The sequence below is a fragment of the Littorina saxatilis genome, linkage group LG2, assembly GCF_037325665.1.
Source record: "Littorina saxatilis isolate snail1 linkage group LG2, US_GU_Lsax_2.0, whole genome shotgun sequence".
In the NCBI taxonomy this organism is placed as follows: domain Eukaryota; kingdom Metazoa; phylum Mollusca; class Gastropoda; order Littorinimorpha; family Littorinidae; genus Littorina; species Littorina saxatilis.
In genome coordinates this window covers 16,925,550-16,947,180 of record NC_090246.1, presented here as the reverse complement: position 1 = coordinate 16,947,180, position 21,631 = coordinate 16,925,550, and the positions used below count along the sequence as shown (strand labels likewise).

The following is a 21,631-nucleotide window of genomic DNA, read 5'->3' as shown; positions in this document are numbered from 1 at the left end:
TAATCAGGCTGTAGGAACTGGTAAAATATCACCACTTCAGAGACCAAGCACCGCAAACGATGAAAGTCGAGCAATTTCACGCAGCCTCGGGCAAGATTCCTAATGTCAAAAGACGCAAGGAAGGACTGCAAGTTGAACTGTAAAATCGCCGTTTTTGAAAGCTAGCACCGGTAATGAAATTCCAGCAATTTCACGCAATCTCAGGCAAGGGTCTCTCGAACCCAGCTTCAAACGACGCGTGAAGGTGGTTTGCGAGCTCACCCCGACCTTCCTGTGTGACATTTAGGTGTAGAATGCTGTGTTTACGCGTCAGGCAGCTAAACGTTTTCTTTGTCCACAAAGCCTTGAAAGAACTGCCCAGCACAGGTATTTGCGAAAACTTTCATTGCAGTAATAACGAGAGACCTACATGAAGAGACAAAATCTGTTAGTGCAGGTGGTCTGTAACGTTAACCAAATAGTTTACCCGAACGCAAATCGAAGGAAACCCCTACTCGATAACCAAGTATTTGGAGACAAAATGAAAGTAGAAATACTCTGACACAAATGTTAACATGTAACATTGTGTAAGCCAAAATAAGGTTTAATGGTTACTCAAAATAACTTCCAATAGGTAACGTTGGAAGACCTGATTTTCTCTGACTTTAGGTGAGCATGAAAGGGTAATGGAAGCGGGGGGGGGGGGGGGGGGTCAGATTATATAAGATGAAATAGGGTACGATACGTAAGGCTACACAACGCTAAAGTATACTTCTCATCCGAAGATATAACCCTAGAAAACTTCAAGTGCGGTTAAGTAAAGTTTCTCTCTTTTTGTCCAAACTGACGCCGCCCGTAAATCTTTCTCCAAACAGACAAACACACGAGTAAAGAGAGGGAACTTACAGGCCAGATCAAAGGCCTCTCAGCAGGATCAGAAAGTCACCCTCAGGGCTGATAAATTGCTTCGTAATCATAACCACCCCTTCCCACACACTGTTCATGTAACGTTACTCCAGAAATAATTAGTGTGAAGAAGAGGGACCTACGTCCAAAGGTGAAATAACGTCAGCAAAGACTGGACTGAAGTGTGTTCAGTGATATAATTATGGAAAGAACAGACGTGGAGTGTTTTTGTTTTTGTAAGATTCGAGCCCAGCCACGCAAGTTCATGCAATACAAAAAATCTGAACGCTGAAACTACATTCGACATATTTGATGTTCAACAAAATTGCAGATTTGTCCAATTACACTCAAAATAACGATGTGATTAGCATTATAAATTCAGACAATCAAATCCCTTTCTTCCGTTAACTCCTGGGTGTAACCAAAACAAACAAATTGTGAAGGATTGCGTATTCAGATTATTCAAAATAGGTAAGGACTTAACTTCACTTAAACTTGCATTAGCCATCAAACTCTTCACCGCCTATGGTGGTGTACACATGATCGAGCCAGGTACAGACAGGAGCGTACTATAAAGTCGCTATTCATCAAGCCCAGGCCAGCAGTTAGGCATAGTGTACATAATTTTAAGAGAAACATATTTTTCTCGACTATTGAGTGCTGGTTCCCAGCACGAACATCTATTTTAACCCGTTTTAAACAAATGTAGCTCTGTTTTTATAACTTTTAAACTTTGGTTTGACAAAATAAATATATACTCGATTTTATCGCCCCATTCCCCCATAATACGTATGTGGACCCCACGGATACTAAGGTGATACATGATACTTCATTTTATCAAGTCTTAACGGTAACCTTTTAACTCCTTATCACCCCCTCCCCGTCATCTTCCCGTCTTTTAATCAGCTCTCGTTAGCTGCTTTTTTTTCTCCAAATATATCGTATAAAAACTCATGTCCAATATAGGCACTTTAAGCCCTGACGGGACAATAAGCCCCCTAATTTTCGTTCGTTCCCACAGCCGGAAAGGGGCTGTCACAGGCCCGGCTATCGGTGATAAATTGTCCACAAACACTTCCCACATTCACCCCGTGCTGTCCTTATCGGCTGGCCAGCCCATGGCCGCAAAAACCTATAGCTCTTTCAGCTGATTAATACACGGAGGGCAAGAAGACTAAAGCTGGTGTAATATGCTGTGGTGACTGATCTGATGTGTTAATTTGGTCCGGTGAGTTGGTGTAATATGCTGTGGTGACTGATCTGATGTGTTAATTTGGTCCGGTGGTAATTTCAGACATGAATGAACCCACAAACTTGACACACAAAGTTAACACACACACACACAAACATGACTCAGTCACACACACACACACACACACACACACACAAAGTGACAAACACACACACACACACACGCTCTCTCTCTCTCTCTCGCTCTCTCTCGCCCCCTCTCTCTGCCTTTGCCCTACCCAATAGAAGCGCCCGTCTCGCTCACTAAAGTCTCCTTCAACAGCTTTATAATCTCATATCGCCCGTAGCGCACTTAATTCAAAAGGTATGTACAAATGGTTCACGCTAAAAGCGACTCAAACTTCACACCACTGTACGCCTTCCTGAAACGTCATTGATCAAGACCGTCTTTCTATTTTATTAGGTGCTATAGTCACAGCAAAATCCTGCTCTTTTTTCTTCAAACGCGTTCTATGTACTATTGAGGCACTGATTCAAATGAGTCATCGTTCAAAGTGCTGCCAATCGAGTGACTGTAAGAGCAAGAACATTCCTGTTGGGCAATGCAATGGCTGTTCTTAGGGTCGGAGTGGCGTTAAAGGTTCACTTTGTAGCAGTAAGGTGGTTCGTACGTTCTTGCACAATAAGCAAATGTCGTGCAGGAACAGCATACTTAGACAGACACAGCATAAAACAAGTCGCGTAAGGCGAAAATACAACATTTAGTCAAGTAGCTGTCGAACTCACAACTGAACGCAATGCAACGCAGCAAGACCGCAGCATCGTCAGTCCACCGCGCACGGCAATGCAGTGAAATTGACAAGAAGAGCGGGGTAGTACTTGCGCTGAGAAGGATAGCACGCTTTTCTGTACCTCTCTTCGTTTTAACTTTCTGAGCGTGTTTTTAATCCAAACATATCATATCTATCTATATGTTTTTGGAATCAGGAACCGACAAGGAATAAGATGAAGGTGTTTTTAAATTGATTTGGACAATTTAATTTTGATAATAATTTTTATATTTTTAATTTTCAGAGCTTGTTTTTAATCAAAATATAACATATTTATATATTTTTGGAATCAGAAAATGATAAAGAATAAGATGTACGTAAATTTGGATCGTTTTATAAATTTTTTTTTTTTTTACAATTTTCAGATTTTTAATGACCAAACTCACTCATTAGTTTTTAAGCCACCAAGCTGAAATGCAATACCAAACCCCGGCCTTCGTCGAAGATTACTTGACCAAAATTTCAACCAATTTGGTTGAAAAATGAGAGCGTGACAGTGCCGCCTCAACTTTCACGAAAAGCCGGATATGACGTCATCAAAGACATTTATTGAAAAAATAAAAATAAACGTATGGGGATTTCATACCCAGGAACTCTCATGTCAAATTTCATAAAGATCGGTCCAGTAGTTTAGTCTGAATCGCTCTACACACACACACAGACAGACAGACACACACACACGCACATACACCACGACCCTCGTCTCAATTCCCCCCTCTACGTTAAAATATTTAGTCAAAACTTGACTAAATATAAAAAGAAACCAAGGAAAGGACGATTGCTGTATTTGACTTGGATGGACAAGGTTAAAGCCACAGTCCTTCCCGAGAAAACAGTTCTCCTCGCTGTCTCAGATCCGCCCAGGCTGTTACTTGGGAAAAGAGCGCTCCGCTTTGACTCGTACCAAAAAGCAAGATCCTGACTGCTTCAGGAACCGGCACGGTTGGCCTAGTGGTAAGACGTCCGCCCCGTGATCGGGAGGTCGTGGGTTCGAACCCCGGCCGGGTCATACCTAAGACTTTAAAATTGGCAATCTAGTGGCTGCTCCGCCTGGCGTCTGGCATTATGGGGTTAGTGCTAGGACGGGTTGGTCCGGTGTCAGAATAATGTGACTGGGTGAGACACGAAGCCTGTGCTGCGACTTCTGTCTTGTGTGTGGCGCACGTTATATGTCAAAGCAGCACCGCCCTGATATGGCCCTTCGTGGTCGGCTGGGCGTTAAGCAAACAAACAAACAAACAAACTACTTCAGGCTTATTTAACTATTATTACTTCCGTTATATTACTTACTCATTAGTTATTAATATCTTTAATTACTTATCAGACTCCTGCTAAGATGGTCCCAGTTTCAATTGTTTCTGTTTTGTAATTTACTTCATAGCAGTCGTTTGTCAATGCAGATCTGACTTTTCAGCTATCAAACTACTTAGTGGCTACTGATCAAAATGTTGCCGAGCGTTTCACTTCTAGTACTCAATGACTGTTGAGTATACTATGCAAAGTACATACGTACCACACACTAAATCCGGCCAGCGTCCCGGTAGAGAATTGAAACCCTATTGTCAACCAGTAGACGTGACAGAGAGAAAAGGAAACTGAGAGGATGTGGCCGAGCACACAGACCCAGGGCACTTGTAACAGAGCACAGCTACACTGTCTGTCTGCTTTGACTAACGTGTGAACAGAGAACTTGCAAACTGATTATTTCTCGTAAGACACCCCTATGCATGGTGGGAGAAATAGACCTCAGTTTGATTTTGTGTGTGTCCGAATAACCGCGATGAGGGAACTTACACACGGCCCACATTCTACAGGATTGCAGGAGCCTCCAGACCCTGAGGATATATATAGACTTGGCCCAGGCCGAAAAAGCTCCAAGAGAAGCTGTACGGACCTGTGGAAGTTCTGCAGAAGACCACCAGCACTGAACTCCGCGTGTGACAGGCGAACGACAAGAAGGGAAATGACTCCAAGTGTACAGTGCGTTGGTCCTAGGGGTGTATCTCTCCACAAGATGAGGGAGTAACAGAAGCTCACTATATCAACAAGGAGTGGGTCTTTTTGCATTCAAGAGTTCGCCCCCAACATCCTCACTGCTCCAAACAACACAGACAGACAGACACACACACACACACACACACACACACACACACACACACACACAGAAACACAAACACACACACTCATTCACACACAGAGACAGACAGACAGAAAGAGAGACAGACAGACAAAGACACACACACACTCACACACACACAGGCATGGACACACACACACACCACTGGTTGTCAAGGCAACCCGCAAATCACCGCACTTCTTGTCACACATACACTCGCTCTTCAGACGATAAACAGACGTTGACATCTCAGCAGGGAAGACCCTCCTGCAACTCCAGGTATACACTAACTTTTGAGGATATTCAGCCATGATCAACGCATTTTCATCTATTTCATTGGGTTTCTGTCGTGGCTTCATCTGTTTCTAAGTGTCTGACTTGCGCTATCTGTGAAAAGACGGCGGTAAAACTGCGGAGGAGGGAAGATCGTGACCGAGGGAGGGACATAACTGCAATAGTTTTGCTGGGTTTTCACTTGTATACGGCATGTTTTTGCCTATATAGATATGTACGCCTTTACGTGTTCTGATTCATCAAAATAAACCGTGCAAATAAAGAGTGCTTTGCTCGAAGTACGTGTTTGCAAGTTTTTTCGCGAAGCCACGGTCTAGGTCTTGTGTATACGTTTTTTTTAATGCATTGCAAGAATAATATGTGCCTAATTAAAAATAAACCAAGCAAAAATACACACACGCACGCACGCACACGCACACACACAAACACACAATAACACACAGACACGCAAAGAAGAACAACAAGTGGAAGAAGACGTGTATCCATCAGTAAGTGTCGAGTCGTGGTTGTTGATGTGTGTATGCATGTCGTGTCCGGCTGTACCAAGTTGTCAAAGCACGGGACCCGCTGTTCACAGGAGACACCATGTAAGCTCTTTTCGTGGGCTTTTTAATTCAAGTCCTTCCTTCTTTCCTCCACCCCCCCTCCCCCCCAACCCCCTAACTGAAACACACACACACACACACACACACACACACACACGCACACACGCACACACACACACACACACACACACATACACACACACACACACACACACACACTCACACACACAAAACACCTCCTTAAATGGGGCCAAGAAAATTTCACGCGTGCTTGCACTTCCAAAATTGTATTGTGTTGATGCCCGACTCAGTTCTGTCTACTGTAATTCCCGCTTGTGTATCAAACCATAGCCCCCTGGGGTGCTGTCATGAAACGCCCAATGAATGCAGTGCGCTTGTGTCAGCAAGCTTATAAGAGTCCTCTGTATGGGTTTTTCGAATAGAGGTTACCTTCAGAAGAATAAATAAAACAAGTCGCGTAAGGCGAAAATACAACATTTAGTCAAGCTGTCGAACTCACAGAATGAAACTGAACGCAATGCAATTTTTCAGCAAGACCGTATACTCGTAGCATCGTCAGTCCACCGCGCGTGGCAAAGGCAGTGAAATTGACAAGAAGAGCGGGGTAGTAGTTGCGCTGAGAAGGATAGCACGCTTTTCTGTACCTCTCTTCGTTTTTACTTTCTGATCGTGTTTTTAATCCAAACATATCATATCTATATGTTTTTGGAATCAGGAACCGACAAGGAATAAGATGAAAGTGTTTTTAAATTGATTTCGAACATTTGATTTTGATCATAATTTTTATATTTTTAATTTTCAGAGCTTGTTTTTAATCCAAATAATTATAACATATTTATATGTTTTTGGAATCAGAAAATGATGAAGAATAAGATGAACGTAAATTTGGATCGTTTTATAAAAAAATTTTTTTTTTTACAATTTTCAGATTTTTAATGACCAAAGTCATTAATTAATTTTAAGACACCCAGCTGAAATGCAATACTGAAGTCCGGCCTTCGTCGAAGATTGCTTGGCCAAAATTTCAATCATTTGATTGAAAAATGAGGGTGTGACAGTGCCGCCTCAACTTTTACAAAAAGCCGGATATGACGTTATCAAAGGTATTTATCGAAAACAAGAAAAAATGTCCGGGGATATAATTCCCAGGAACTCTCATGTAAAATTTCATAAAGATCGGTTCAGTAGTTTGGTCTGAATCGCTCTACACACACACACACGCACAGACACACACGCACAGACACACACACGCACAGACACAGACACACACACATACACACACACACATACACCACGACCCTCGTCTCGATTCCCCCTCTATGTTAAAACATTTAGTCAAAACTTGACTAAATGTAAAAAACTGAGGGCTGCTGATATTCAACTAGCAGAGATTGTTTTCCCTTGAAGATGCCCGACACACTTAAACATTATTTAAGCTACGATGTAATTATGGTTAAATTTTACAACTTTGCATCTATAGGTAAACCGAAGGTTGCTCAAAATTTGAACATAAACGCTGCCTGTATCGATAAAATGCAAGGGAAGGAAAGCAGATATGGGAAAGGGAAAGTGCAGTCAGGCGGTCGGTAACCAGCTTAGAGCTTCAAGAATTCAAGGTCTAATAAAATAATAAACCGAGTAGGTCTGGTGTAATAAGCTAGCCCTTAAACCGATTCTCGCAGTCACACTGCCCCTCCACCCCTCCACCGCCCCCCCCCCCCCACCCACACATCCTGCTCACCCACGCCGATTTGTATTCCAAGTTTCATTCACACATGTCGTTCAATCATCCCTAAATTGACTGTGCGACGATAGAGTAGTAGTTAGTGACCCGGAAAAGCGCAGAGGGGTAAAGTCAGAGGCGGAAATCTTAACACCATTTTTTTGTGGGTTTTTTTTTTTTTTTTTTTTTTTTTGGGGGGGGGGGGGTCTGTGTATGTGTTAGGTTGAGTGATCAGCTCCCAATGACTCAGAGTCGCAAGCGTTGCCACTAAATAACTTCACAAAAGCGGTCCTTGTTCGCAACACCAGCCGTCACTTCCCAGCTGCGGCAAGCTTCATCTTTTCACACCTCCAAAATCGCCGCCTTTATGTCACGACCAAGCCTCCAGTTTCACTCCCTTTTCAGTTTCCCCCCAAAACTCATTCATAGACTTTCGGTGCACCTGATCTCATACCAAAAAAGGAGTCGCGGCGTTCAGCCGGTGTGTGACCATTTTGACCTCAGCTCATTCTCTCTCCCTGGTTTTTCTTGTCTGGCGAGGAAATCGATTTTTTTAAAACATATTTAGATCTTTTCGTAATGTGTTATGGATATAAGCAGATTCGCGATCGTCGATAATGATTTTTCATGGTGTTGTGTAATTTTTAAATTACAAAGGAATTGATATGTAAGACAGTTTCAAGCGAGCTATTTTTCGCGGCTGTATTTACTGTGCAAACAACTCCAAATATGTCAAAAGTGTCACGTGATAATCAACCGTTTGGTTTCAGCGCTCGCTGGAGCAGACGATTTTTTGACAGTGATGCAACCATATATTACGGTCTCCTTCCGGCAGCAGTCCCACAATTTCGACTTGTTTTGACCTTAGAACGATGTCTTTATCATAACTGTGAAGAACATAACGGAGATCACTGTCGAAGTCGGCCAATCTACAATCATTTTCGTCTCGCGAACACTGCTCGAGAACAACATATGGGAGATAACTCTGTATTCTTGGTTTGATAGATTCGCGTAGGACTTTAGCGTCCGGTCAGAGAGATAACTGGCGATAGCCGTTGAGCGATGACTGATCAGAATGGTGTGTGACGGAAATGCGAGTGCGTCAACCGAAAGTGCACATTTAGCTGCCTTGTGACGAGAGAAGAACTATTTCCTGCATCCTGTACGGAAGACTGAATCACAACGGGGGATTGAACAATGACATGATCTTCAGTATATTGTTTCAACATAATGTAATTCAGACATTCATTACACCCTTGAGGAAGGGCCGATTCCCATGAAAATACAATTTGTAAGATTAGGCCTACTTGCAACCTTAGCATATGGGCTAGACCTCATGACAGAACAATTCATAGCATTCTAAGCACGTTGAACAAAAACAGGGATGGATCCCATTAGAATACAATTCACGACCTTGTTTGGACCCTGGATGAAAGACGAAATAAATCATAGCTTAAAAGTTATACCGACGCACCACCTAATGGTACATCATTGTTGACACATTGCAGGATGTATTTATGCTTCTGTCATCGGTCATTGATGCATTCATATTTGAATAATTTACTAAGCTCTCTAGCGGAGAGTCGGTTCAGTGATTCATTGAATTTTTGATGTGCCGATAAAGAGTGCAGCCGGCTGATGCTATTCAGTTCATTTAAAAACACGCTTGACTGACTTCACGATGATGAGTTCGTTTAATGACCTTTTTGTGTTGACTCTCGCCCTATCCCTGCATACTTATCATTCAGTTTCAAAGACGCATGACTCACAGAAATACCTTGCACTATGAACAAAGAGCAAACCCAAAGGTTTCTGGAATCATGCAAGCCGGTGTGTAAGAAACGTTTACCATTCATGACCAATCAGATCATTCGGTGCATCTTGTGAAGGACCTTATCATAGCTTAGTGGAACAATGTAATGGCTTGCCAACCAAATGAGTCGGTCTTAACGTACAGTTCCTGGTACTCGTTGCACCCTGAACGAGGAACCTAATCAAAGCTTACTAGGACCAGAGACTGTCTCTGCTGGGACCGTGTATGGACGTCTCACAGAAATCAGTTGTTGTTTTCTCAAAAAGATTTGTCGCGTTGATCATATTCCACCATGACATTTCTGGCATGTTTATGTGAGCTCTTACCGCAAGTTTTAAACTTGTTGTGCTCCTTTTTAATGATGTTGTTATATTATCATGTGTCTGTTTATGAATAAAATACTGTTAAAACCAAATCAATTTCAAAGAAGTACGAACAGTCCTTAGCTATTTTGACAGGCTACTGGAAGTTGAGCGCTTCAACAGGAAGCAGCACAGAGCAAGAAGCTTCTGTTGTGCTGCACCACCACTCTGGAACTCTCTTCCCTTCTCTGTCAGACACTGCATCTCTCTTAGCTCTTTTAAACAACAGTTGAAAACTTTCTTTTTCACAGAATATTACACCAACCTGGCCTAATGTCTTCTTCATTCCATTTCTGCACATACTCCTCTCCCATAAAGTTGTTATGATTGTTGAGAGTGTTAGCTGTGTATGTTTGTATATATATAGTGTGTATTGCATATATGATTATTGTGTGAACAGTACATGTGGTGATTTGTGTCTGTATGATTAATTTGTTTTATGTAGGTTGTACTTTTAATTGTTCTTTTCTGTATATATATATGTTCTTTTGTAAAGGGCCTAGAGCCATAGGTTATAGGTACTTAAAAATCTCCAGTTATTATTATTATTATTATTAAGAATGTTATCAATGCTTTCCGGAACCATATACGGAAGCGCCATAGAAATCAACTTCAAAGAGCACAGTCCATAACATTCTTAGCGCGTATTGTATGATGGATTTGTTATCTGGTGGTGAACAGCGCTATAGAAGAATGTTTTATTATTATTATCATTATTATTATTGAACAAAAAACAGTCTCAAAGCTTATCGGAACACAGTCGGGAAGCGCCATAGAAACTAGCTTGAACAAAGAAGTAGAATTCACAACATTCTTTACACCCTTAACAAAAGAACAATGAAGGGTGAATCATAGCTTTGGGGTACCTAGCAAATGTGTAACGTTGCGTGTACTGTATTATTCAGTTTCAGAGGTATGTCGTTTGTCTCAGGCTTTTAGCCAAGTCGAGCAAAACGATGTAACCCCTCCCCTTACTGAGAAATACATCACTGCATATTTTTATTTTCGTCTGTAAGCATACTGTTTTCCGAAATCGGTCGATTTCCACACAAAAAAAGCAATTCATTTCTTGCCATTTTCAGTTTTCTTTCTCTTCCTCGTTTCTGAACTCAGTTCAAACTTAATCAAAGAAAAACTGAAATTTTGAAGTCGAATCCCTTCGGATATATATATATATCAGGTTTGCGCATTTCGATCACATGTCAGGACACTGAGCATCACAGACACAGATATTAACCTGCAAACGATAACAATGGACATATACAGGTGAATATTCACCCTGTTAGGTAAATCTTTTCCAACACGTTGCAAAACCTGTTCCTCGCCTGAAGGTTTTTTCAACGATGAATACATTATAATCGATGTAGCAGCTTGCCAGAACACTGCTCCATTTGTAGGCACGTAAATACCCCACGGGGGTTAACACCTCACTACTTGCAATACATATGTTTAATGCTTGAGACAGGGTCGAGCGAGCGCGCAGACACAGACAGACAGACACACACCCATTCTTATTTCAATGCATGCCAGCAACTATACTTCATAAGCGTCACTCACTCACTCTCTCTCTCTCTCTCTCTCTCTCTCTCTCTCTCAAACACACACGCACGCACACTCACACACTGTGACACACACACACACACACTGTGACAAACACACACACACAAACACACACACACAAACACACACACACTCACACCCTCGCTACCAACGGTACTTGGGTGAAAAGATGCATGAACCGAACCAAACCTACAGGTAACAACAAGACTGTTAAGGGGCTTGCAATCTTGACGTAAGGGTCTCCACCCACCCATAAAAGCGACCCACCTTGTCACTCACACTGTGAGCATTTGAATAACCATACACGGGGCGTAAAGAAAAACGAGTTTTCATACTATCACCTTAAATAAACTCAGAGCCCCTGAAGTGGGCAAATTCTATTGTGATGCAAAGTGTCTACATGTACTTACTTGCAAGATAATCCTCTTGAGAAGGATGACACTAATCACGGCGAGACGAATTCACTGATACTCGAATACCATGTTGACAAATGATGAAGTATGTACATGTGTGTATGTAAGAAAAGGGCAGAGAGAGAGAGAGAGAGAGAGAGAGAGAGAGAGGTGAGAGAGAGAGGAGAGAGAGAGAGGTGAGAGAGAGAGGAGAGAGAGAGAGGTGAGAGAGAGAGGTGAGAGAGAGAGAGACACAGAGAGAGACACAGAGAGAGACAGAGACAGAGAGAGAGAGAAAAAGACACACACACAGAGAAAGAGAGACAGAGAGACACAGAGAGAAAGAGAGAGAGAGAGAGAAATAAGAGAGCCGTGGTTGGTAGATTTTCCATGGATTGAGGCGCCAAGATGTGAAAAGGATTTTTTCTTGTAGGGGGGCGGGGATACAATACAATAAAGCTGGTTGTCCGACGTAGATGGTGTGGTTGCGGCGTCCCGTGCGTGTGCGTGCGTGCGTGTTTCTGTATGCGTGCGTGCGCGTGTGTGTGAAACTTAAGCCGGTAACTAAGCCAAAGTTTTGGATTCTGCCGGCGTTACCCATGCAGATGCAGATGTGTGCGCGTGTGTGTTAGGTGTGGCTCTTATATCAATAATTCCGTGTTTGAAAACTATTCCTGGTACTAGTTGCTACCCTCCCGGTGCAGTCATTTAGGAAGGCAACGCCTACTCTCCAGTGACCGTGAGCGGGACATTTGAATTTCAAACGAGGTAGGTTTGACTTTTAAAAGCTGACAGTGACATAATTATGCGCAGCTCGTTTCATGGCATATTTCTTCTTGCTTGCACTTTGCTTTCTCTCTGTGTTGTAGAAACGTGCATAAATCTTGGACAATTAACCACTTAAAGGCGACTGATACTACACTGATCAAATCGGTGAAGTGTCAGTGACACTTGAAGCTCAATAGTGGCAAAGAGAACCAGGTATGTATGCAAATAAAACTGAGGAACGCAAACACGGTGCTTAAAACGCCCGCGCAAGTTACCTAGCCATTTATATTCTTCATTAGCTGTTGAATCGCAACCACAAAAAAAAGACTTTTAAATGCTAGTGTCAACACCCTTATCATTCCCTCCTAAACCCACTCCTCCCCTCACGCCCACGGTCACCACTTCTTGTATATACACAGTACCGGTTTGGTCGGTTACGAACACGGAACATATCAGGGTTCTTCTGAAACGTGAAGAGGATATTTCATGACAACATGACTGATGACAACAAGGTAGCGTCATAAGCGAGGTATTGTCCGCCTCAAAGTAAACGGGACAGGCTACAGTGAAACAATCATGAAGTTCATCAGTCAACGGCAACAGTTGCTGAACCTGAAAAATAAGTGCGCCTGGTCCCATTTTTCATTTCTCCTTGCAACACACCAGTGAGGACTAGGGATTGGGGAATGTTTTTCTCGTCATCATAGGAGGCTTCACCTGCTAATGTTTTTCTCATAAAAAGAGTCAGCACCACTGTTATATTTATCTTCCTCTCGCACACGCCGGTTTCTAAAAATATCAGGTCATTACCCAGATACGCAGGGCTGATGTCTGTTACGTCCGCCTACGGGTTTTGGCGGAATGTTCGGCGCCCTGTCATGAGTGTTACCTGTATCATGGCAGGCTAAGATTGATGAACAATGCATTAGCTACAGATACCTGGTGTATTTTTCTGTACAAATGGGGATATGTACAGAATACAGTATGTGCGTAGATGCTAAGAACCAGTAGATGGTACGGTAAACATCAACACTGTTCAGATCAGATCAGCAGTGATCAGTCATAACACAAATTCTTGGGAGCATTTATATCGTTAAAATTAAAGTTCGTTCCTTTCGTTTGATCAGGGCTGATGAGCTTATACGAACGTGTTTCATAGTTTGAACGACTTAATAATGCAGGTGTAGCCTTCTAAGCTGTGTGATTTTGTACTGAATTCCACGAAGGTATAAGATAGATCTATCTACAAAACACACTTCTTTCCAGGGGCTGAAACTCCCACGTATACTCGTGTTTTGGCACGAGTGGGGTTTTAACATGTATGACAGTTTTTAACCCGCCATTTAGGCAGCCATACGCCGCTTTCGGGGTATACAAAACACACAAAAACTGAAATGCCTCACATAAACTTCACGTAAGGGTAACAGTTTAATTAACATAGTATTAACCTAGTCTTCAACCTTCAGTGCCAACCAACCCTAGTCCATATCAACAATGCGTAAACGTTCAATATCGAACACCTATCTGTCAACGCAAATCCAGCCATAAATCCATAAAGAACTTGACGCCGGTTTTAACCGTTTGCCCTGGGAAATATGACGGACAGCAAGCGACGATCCAATGACACAAACACGGTGACACCAGTCAATCGAGATCGATATGTGTAAACACAGTCACTCAATTCTCAATGTGTCACGCCTGGTGATCAATATCGATATACTGCCTTGAGCAGCTCAGTGGAGCATTGGATTAATCCGATACCTGTAGTTCACTCACCACTTCACTAGTTGATCTTCCGTGAGCTTGTTAGCTAATTTAATCGTGTGTGTGTGTGTGTGTGTGTGTGTGTGTGTGTGTGTGTGTGTGTGTGTGTGTGTGTGTGTGTGTGTGTGTGTGTGTGTGTGTGTGTGTGTGTGCGTTTAGCATCCACCACGGTATGTGTGTGTGTTCATGTATCAGTGTTTATGCTGGCCCGGGATGTGCCAAGTGCGTGCGTGCGTGTGTGTGTGTGTTTGTGTGTGTGTGTGTGTGTGTGTTTGTGTCTGTTTGTTTGTGTGCGTGTGTGTGTATGTGTGTGTGTGTGTCTGTGTGTGTGTCTGTGTCGTGTATGTGCTCATGCCTGTCAGTGTGTGTCTGTATACATGTATGTGTGGCAGCGGATGGGGGTTTGCAATACCAGTACGTTGGACAGAAAAGAAACAGGTTCTTGACGAGAACTGTGAGCGATATAACCTTTGTGTACCATTGACTCAGTGCTAAACCCACCCGGTCACAGATTATCCTGCTGATGCCAGAACTGGTGCAAACTGCACAGATAAGCAATGATGATACACAGCACTGCATCAAGCCGAGTTCGTAACGGCCAGGCAGCAACAACTACACGTGTAGATCTGTATCATGGCCAGATGATCTTTTACACGGCTACAGCTAAGCGGGACCAAATGTGTCCCTTGGGTCTTTTTATACCCAACCCCCCCCCCCCCCCCCCCCTCTCCTCTCTCTCTCTCTCTGTATGTGCCTGTGTGTGTGTGTGTGTGTGTGTGTGTGTCTTTCTCTTTCTCTCTCTGTATGTGTGTGCGTGTGTGTGTGTGTCTCTCTCTCTCCCCTCTCTCTCTCTCTCTCTCTGTATGTGTGTGTGCCCGTGTCTCTCTCTCTCTCTCTCTCTCTCTCTCTCTCTCTCTCTCTCTCTCTCTCTCTCTCTCTCTCTCTCTTTCCCTCTTACTCTCTCTCATTTCTCTCTCGATATCACGAGTCTTGCCACAGTATATTTATGCTGTGCGTGCACCTTTCTCTTTGCAACCTGGCACTCTCCTCTAACCGAGTTTTTCTCTCTCCATACCTCAGTCCCTCTCTTTCTGGTTGCCATGGGGAACTGTATTTCTGGCATGTTCCATTTGCAATGTATGTGTGCATTACCCTGGCCCCATGAACAAAACCGGCCCTGATACTGCACTGTATAGTGTAGTGTGTGCGATTTTTCAATACAAGATTCGGAATATTGCCGGTGTAACACGAAATTTTTACTCCACGAAAAATGTACTCCTGAGTAAATATTTCGTACGAAATTCTTACTCCGAGTACACTTTTCGTACGAGAAAAGAACTCCCCAAGGCACGAAAAAATTACTCCCTCCACGAAATTTTTACTCCACATTTTTTTTACTTCCAGAAAAAAATCTCGTACGAAAAAATGGGATGCGGGCGAAGGGATAATGCCAATAAGTGATCTCGCGCACACGAATGTCGCGCTACCCTCCTTCCATCCCTTCCACCACCAAGACTAACAGGGGACAAGGGAGTACAAATTTCGTACACCTGGCATGGGAAGTTAAATTGCTCGTGTTGGGGTGAAGTAATTTATTCGTTATTTATTCGTCAGGGGAGTAACATTTTTGTACGAAATGTTTACTCGGAACTCACCTGTCTTGGGGAGTAATTTTCTCGTGCAATGGGGGAGTGCTTTTTTCGTAAAGGGAGTAACTTTTTCGTACGAAATTTTTACTCCGGAGTAAAAATCTCGTGGGAGTAATTTTCTCGTGTTACACCGGTACATTCTGCCCCGGTGCATCTTTGCTTGTCAGGCAGTCTTCCTGTAATTGTTAATTTGATCATAACTGAGTATAACTTGTTTCCTTCTGTCTATCACGAACAACACGCATAAATGTGACCCTCCACCACGAAATGAGTTGCATGTCACCTCGCGCGGTTCTGCGCTAGGCTTAATACAAGTCCGGGGAGTGTCTGGTAACAGTGTGATGGTCACCTTAGTCACAGGCTTATAACTCAAACTGTTTTCGCTCTTTTCTAAAACGGTTTTCACCACTGGATAGAGCATAAAAAACTCTTTAGAAAAATGTAAAAATATGAAAATCATGCAAAGGTGACATGCGACTCATTCCGTGGTGGAGGGTCACATATATGTATACCATACTGTCGGTAATCTTGCACAATATGATAAAATTGAAATTAACAGTAATGAGTAAAATGGTTCACAACACAGCGATCTTTTTTTTTTAAACGAAAAAACACACACGTGTTTTCAGGTCTACGATCACGAGGAACAAAATGACTGCTAAACTGCTAAACAAATCTGTCTAAATCCCTAAAGTTCAAAATTAAGGAAGCAGAAGCTTCAAAACAACCCAACTATCTGCCACCTGTGCAAGAAGCTCAGTTCACGAAACTCAGCAGGTGCATCAAAACTCTGCAACCTACGCGTGTACATGTACCATATTTTGACTGAGGACTAACACGAAAAACACGTGTATAAGTGAGTGTGTCTGTACGTGCGTCAGCGATGATTCTTTACCTCTGTAGAAGTAGGTCTAGCCGGTTGCCGGCTTGTAGGATGGAATTCTGGGCCTCCTTGTGACGTAACGTGTTGGTGTCGGTGTTGCCGATCTTCAGAATGATGTCTCCTACTTGTAAACCACACTTGGCTGCTAAACTCCCGGGGTTTACCTGTGGGGGTACATCAACAACAGTCAATACAAATCAAAGTAAAACACAATATGAATATGAAAAGGTAAACCACACTTTGCTGCTGACTCCAGGGGTTTACCTGTGGGGGTATATCAGTCAACAACGGTCAATAAAAATCAAAGTAAAACGCAAATTGGATACGGAAAGGTAAACTACACTTGGCTGCAAAACTCCCGGGGTTTACCTGTTGGGGTACATCAACAAAGGCAATGAAATCTATTAAACATATCAGTGGACGTGAAATAGAGACAAAAACAGGAACGGGTGACAGTTATGTCAAAACAATATCGTGGTACCTGAGAGAATAAGGAGCACTCAATTGAACGAAAATGAAACACACTATAGGCTTAAAAACGTACTTTGTACTGATGGGTTCAACTATACAAGTGGTCAACCTATCGGATCTGCTCCCCTTCGTCAAGTAAACATCAGCCATAAGGCCAAAAAAAAAAAGGTCTGTTTACGGTAACCCGACCGACCCTAGTTTTTTCGCGCGACCCTAGACTTTTTTTTGGCATTTGGGAAGAAAAAAAAAAGAAAAAAAAATCTTGGTTTTTTGGCAAAATAACGTAAAAATATGGGTTTTTTTGAAAAAAAAAAAAAAATCCCGACCTACCGACCCTATTTTTTGGGCCTATGTTACCGTAAACAGACCTTTTTTTGTGTGGCCTAAACAACATTCAAGGATAAAGAGGGGACACGAGACAAAAATAATAAACAATCCGCTCATGAGCAACACTTATAAAGTTCGAGCTAAAACTGAATATGGACTTGATGAATAAATATACATACACCCTGACACACACACACACACACACACACACACACACATTTTGAGTGTTCAAAATCATGAAATACATGTTTCTTGTCTGAATCAATACGAAATTGAAGATCGAGGGGTGGAGGTTATATGTACATGTATGTATGTATCTTAATATTCTCTGCTGAACAGTGCTTTTGCATGAATAGAAAAACAGAAATCAATAAATGATTATAAATACAAGTTTAGAAAGAGAAACGTAAACTGGGATGTTTTCTGCATTTGCCTGTGGCTCGGAGGCTTTCAATGCCATCCGTGCGAATACAGCCTGGTTTATACCGCTGGTGTTGGTTTAACCTTTTCATCCACTCTGCAAGTAACAGGAATGATGGATCAACATGAACTCCTTACAAGAAATTTCGAATAAAATCCATACAGATTTTGCAGTCAATTACTAGAGATTTGACATCAGTGAGCACAGTGGCTGTGAACAGGTAGGTCGGCGCACACTGGCTTTCAGCGGCAAAACCCCTCACTTCCCCGCCTACACAAATGCTACCTTCACCCTTATAAGGAGGATGGGGGCGGGGCCAGACCTTTACACACACGCACACACTCGACGCACACACATTTACACACAGAACGGGCACTCTGAAATCTCTCTCTCTCTCTCTCTCTCGTCTCTCGTCTCCCCCCCCCCCCCCCCAAGTCAAAGAGAGTGGAAGTAGGGCAGACTGAGAGGAAGAGAGAGACAAAACCTGAGAGTGTGAATGGTACTAAGGCCAAAACAAAAAAATAGTCTGTTTACGGTAATCCGACCGACCCTATTTTTTTCGCGCGACCCTAGACTTTTTTTTGGCATTTGGGGGAGAAAATAAACCCCGTAAAAATATGGTTTTTTGGAAAGAAAAAAAAATCCCGACCTACCGACCCTATTTTTTTGGCCTATGTTACCGTAAACAAACCTTTTTTTTGTGGCCTAACAGAAAAGTGGGAGAATAAAATTATCTTACCTAGATCGCTCTATCTCTAAGAAGGGGTTGGGGAGGTAGGGGGAGGGGGACACAGTCACAGAACAAACAGAAATAGAGGGGCAGGGAGAAACATTGAGAAAGAATACTAGAGAGAGAGAGAGAGAGAGAGAGAGAGAGAGAGAGGGCGAGAGACAGAGACTGAGACAGAGGGAGGGTGGGGGGTGGGGGGGGGGGACACAGACAGACAGAGAGATGGTGGGTGGGGAGAGACACAGACAGAGACGGAAAACCTCAAGTAGCACTGCTTACAGTTACAGCCACCACAAAAAAACCCGAGTAAGATAAGAGATTCCAGAGTGAATGAGAAGCGGCCAGAGTTGTGTACACTCTCTGAAGCAGGTAACCAAACGTGCCGATGAGGCAGGCCTGTGGGATGGGAAACCAGTTACTAGTGATTGGCCCAAGTGGCTCAACACCTTCAGGTGTTCTTAGCCCTTACAGAGACTGTACAGAGAACACTACCGTCTCTGGCCCTTGCCTGTCTGTGTGAACGTGCCGCCTGTGCCAAGAAATCTCACAACATGCAGTTACAGTGGACCCCCTTTTAAGACCCCCATTTTAAGACTTCCTCCTTTTTAAGACCTTGTTTTCTCAGACCTTCTGTTCATAACCTCTGTACATTAACGCCCATTTTAAGACTTTATCCTTTTTAAGACCTGATTTTTTTTCAGATTTTTTGAGGTCTTAAAAGGGGGGTTCCACTGTACCATTTTTGAGTCCAGCCTTCAAAAATGGGTGGAACAGAGTACATTTTAAGTCTGCCTGAATTTGTGACAATTGACTATACAAAATACACAATTGAAATGCTGAAGTTGACATAGTGCTTCACCGTGTACTTTGTCTTACTTTGTAAACATGTATACTAGGCCAAAAAAAAAAAAGGTCTGTTTACGGTAACGTAGGCCAAAAAAAATAGGGTCGGTAGGTCAGGATTTTTTTTTTCCTCCAAAAAACCATATTTTTACGTTATTTTGCAAAAAAAACCATTTTTTTTTTTTACCCCCAAATGCAAAAAAAAGTCTAGGGTCGCGCAAAAAAAATAGGGTCGGTCGGGTTACCGTAAACACACTATTTTTTGGGGGGGGCCTTACATACATGTATGTGAGTTTGTGTAATGCAATTAATTTTTGTTTTTAGGAGTCCATTATACAAGTATAATTTAATAAATTGTCCAATTTGTTTTAACTGTGTTGGTCAGTTAGGGGAGGCAGAATGCCTCAGAGAGAGTTGGAGACTAATGAGAACGACGAGTCTGTAATCAGTGATGGCACCAGTATTTTTTCAAACTGGTACACAAACTTTTATGATGCAAACTGTCCACACAAAAAAGCGGTAGGCTGGTCATTGGAACCTGTAAGAGTGATACCAGAATACTGGTTTTGTTGTTAAATTACCAGAGTAAAAAAAGGTAGTTCTGAAACTCAACCGGTAGGTCATACCAGCAGCCAATTTTTTTCGGTATTTTCTCATTTCAACCGGTAAAATACCGGTAATTACCGGTTAACGCCAATACTGTGCAATCAACATAATATATGTATTTATTTAGTCAGCTAAGCATGTTGAGACTGTAACAAAGTTTTACAAACTCTCACTGTGGGAATTAGTGATGAACAATCAAACTGTACATCTGTATAGGCGACTGAAAAGGCCAACATGCTTTTTTTGCCTAGTGCACTAAAGTGGCCAGTTTGTCCAGTAATTTATCAACAGAATGAAAATCTGACTATAATGGAAACACAAAACATTTACGGTTTACACTTCCGAACAAACGCAACAGCTGTACGCCAAGTAAATGTATACATGTATATTATGCTACAAATGAGTCAGGTCAGAATTAATATCAGGTCATTCATGAGGGCCAGTTCTAGGATGTACTCTCCAAATTCTAAGGTCAACATTTCATAAAGGTTAAAAACATCTTACTCTCAACCACAATCAAACCACCTAATCATGTTAGGCAAAAATGTATAGCCCTCAAGGGTCAGCAGGGAAGGTGTGCCTTTTGATTCCATTGTGAGGGGATTAGGGTATAAGTACTCTCCACTGGTCACAGGGCAGTGGCAAGAATTTACTTTGGCCAGCCTGGCCCAGGAACTATTCAGACCATCACACTTGAAACGACCCCCTGCCCTCTGGTCTCCACTAAAGATGTCAACTCATGTCCATCACAAGGGTACCCCCTGTAGGAGGCCTAATCAGTACTTCAGACTCACACACTGTCCAGAACTCTACTCATATTGAAAACTGCTGCAATCATACTTTTCTGAAAAGCTGAGGTTTTGTTACTGTCTGCGTTACTAATACTATGCTAAAAGTTGACCTGCATGTATACATGGGGAGATATAAAGAGGATAACTTCCGTCTGAGAAAAAAAATCAATGTGCTCTGCAATAGCATGCATGTTGGTGAATGGTCATTGCATATAAATGTACATATGTATACATGTATTATTAGGCCTGTGCATTCAGTACATAAACACCACAGACACCCCTTGGTAAGTTAAGTTTCATTCCCCTATAGTTATAAACCCCCATCTCTCTCTCTCCTTGGTTCTCTCTCTTTCTCTCTTAGTCCACAACAAATGGACACAATGTCACTACTTGAAGACAGGAAATAACATGTAACAGACACATGCAAACAGTTGTGAGCTAACACAATATAGTTTCACTTTCATAAATGCCTGCTGTTCAACTGAGAGGTAGTGTGAACACATACTTGATTTCTCCACAGTTTATCACAACAGGATTATTGATCCTGCACAACAGGATTATAGACCCTATCAGTATTCCAAGCTCTCGTGATCTATCGCAAACTTCCTGTTTTTTTCCAATGCCGGTTATGTTATGTTATGTTATG

General features: G+C 42.4%; 1 protein-coding gene across 1 annotated transcript in view; it reads right to left on the bottom strand.

The window, feature by feature from the left end:
* Positions 1-21,631, bottom strand: part of LOC138958355 (PDZ and LIM domain protein 5-like) — a gene marked incomplete in the record, with an annotated part of 29,956 nt that overhangs the window by 6,826 nt on the left and 1,499 nt on the right. Inside the window, 1 exon segment of the mRNA XM_070329470.1 lies at positions 16,809-16,960. Coding sequence (XP_070185571.1) covers positions 16,809-16,960 — 152 coding nt within the window.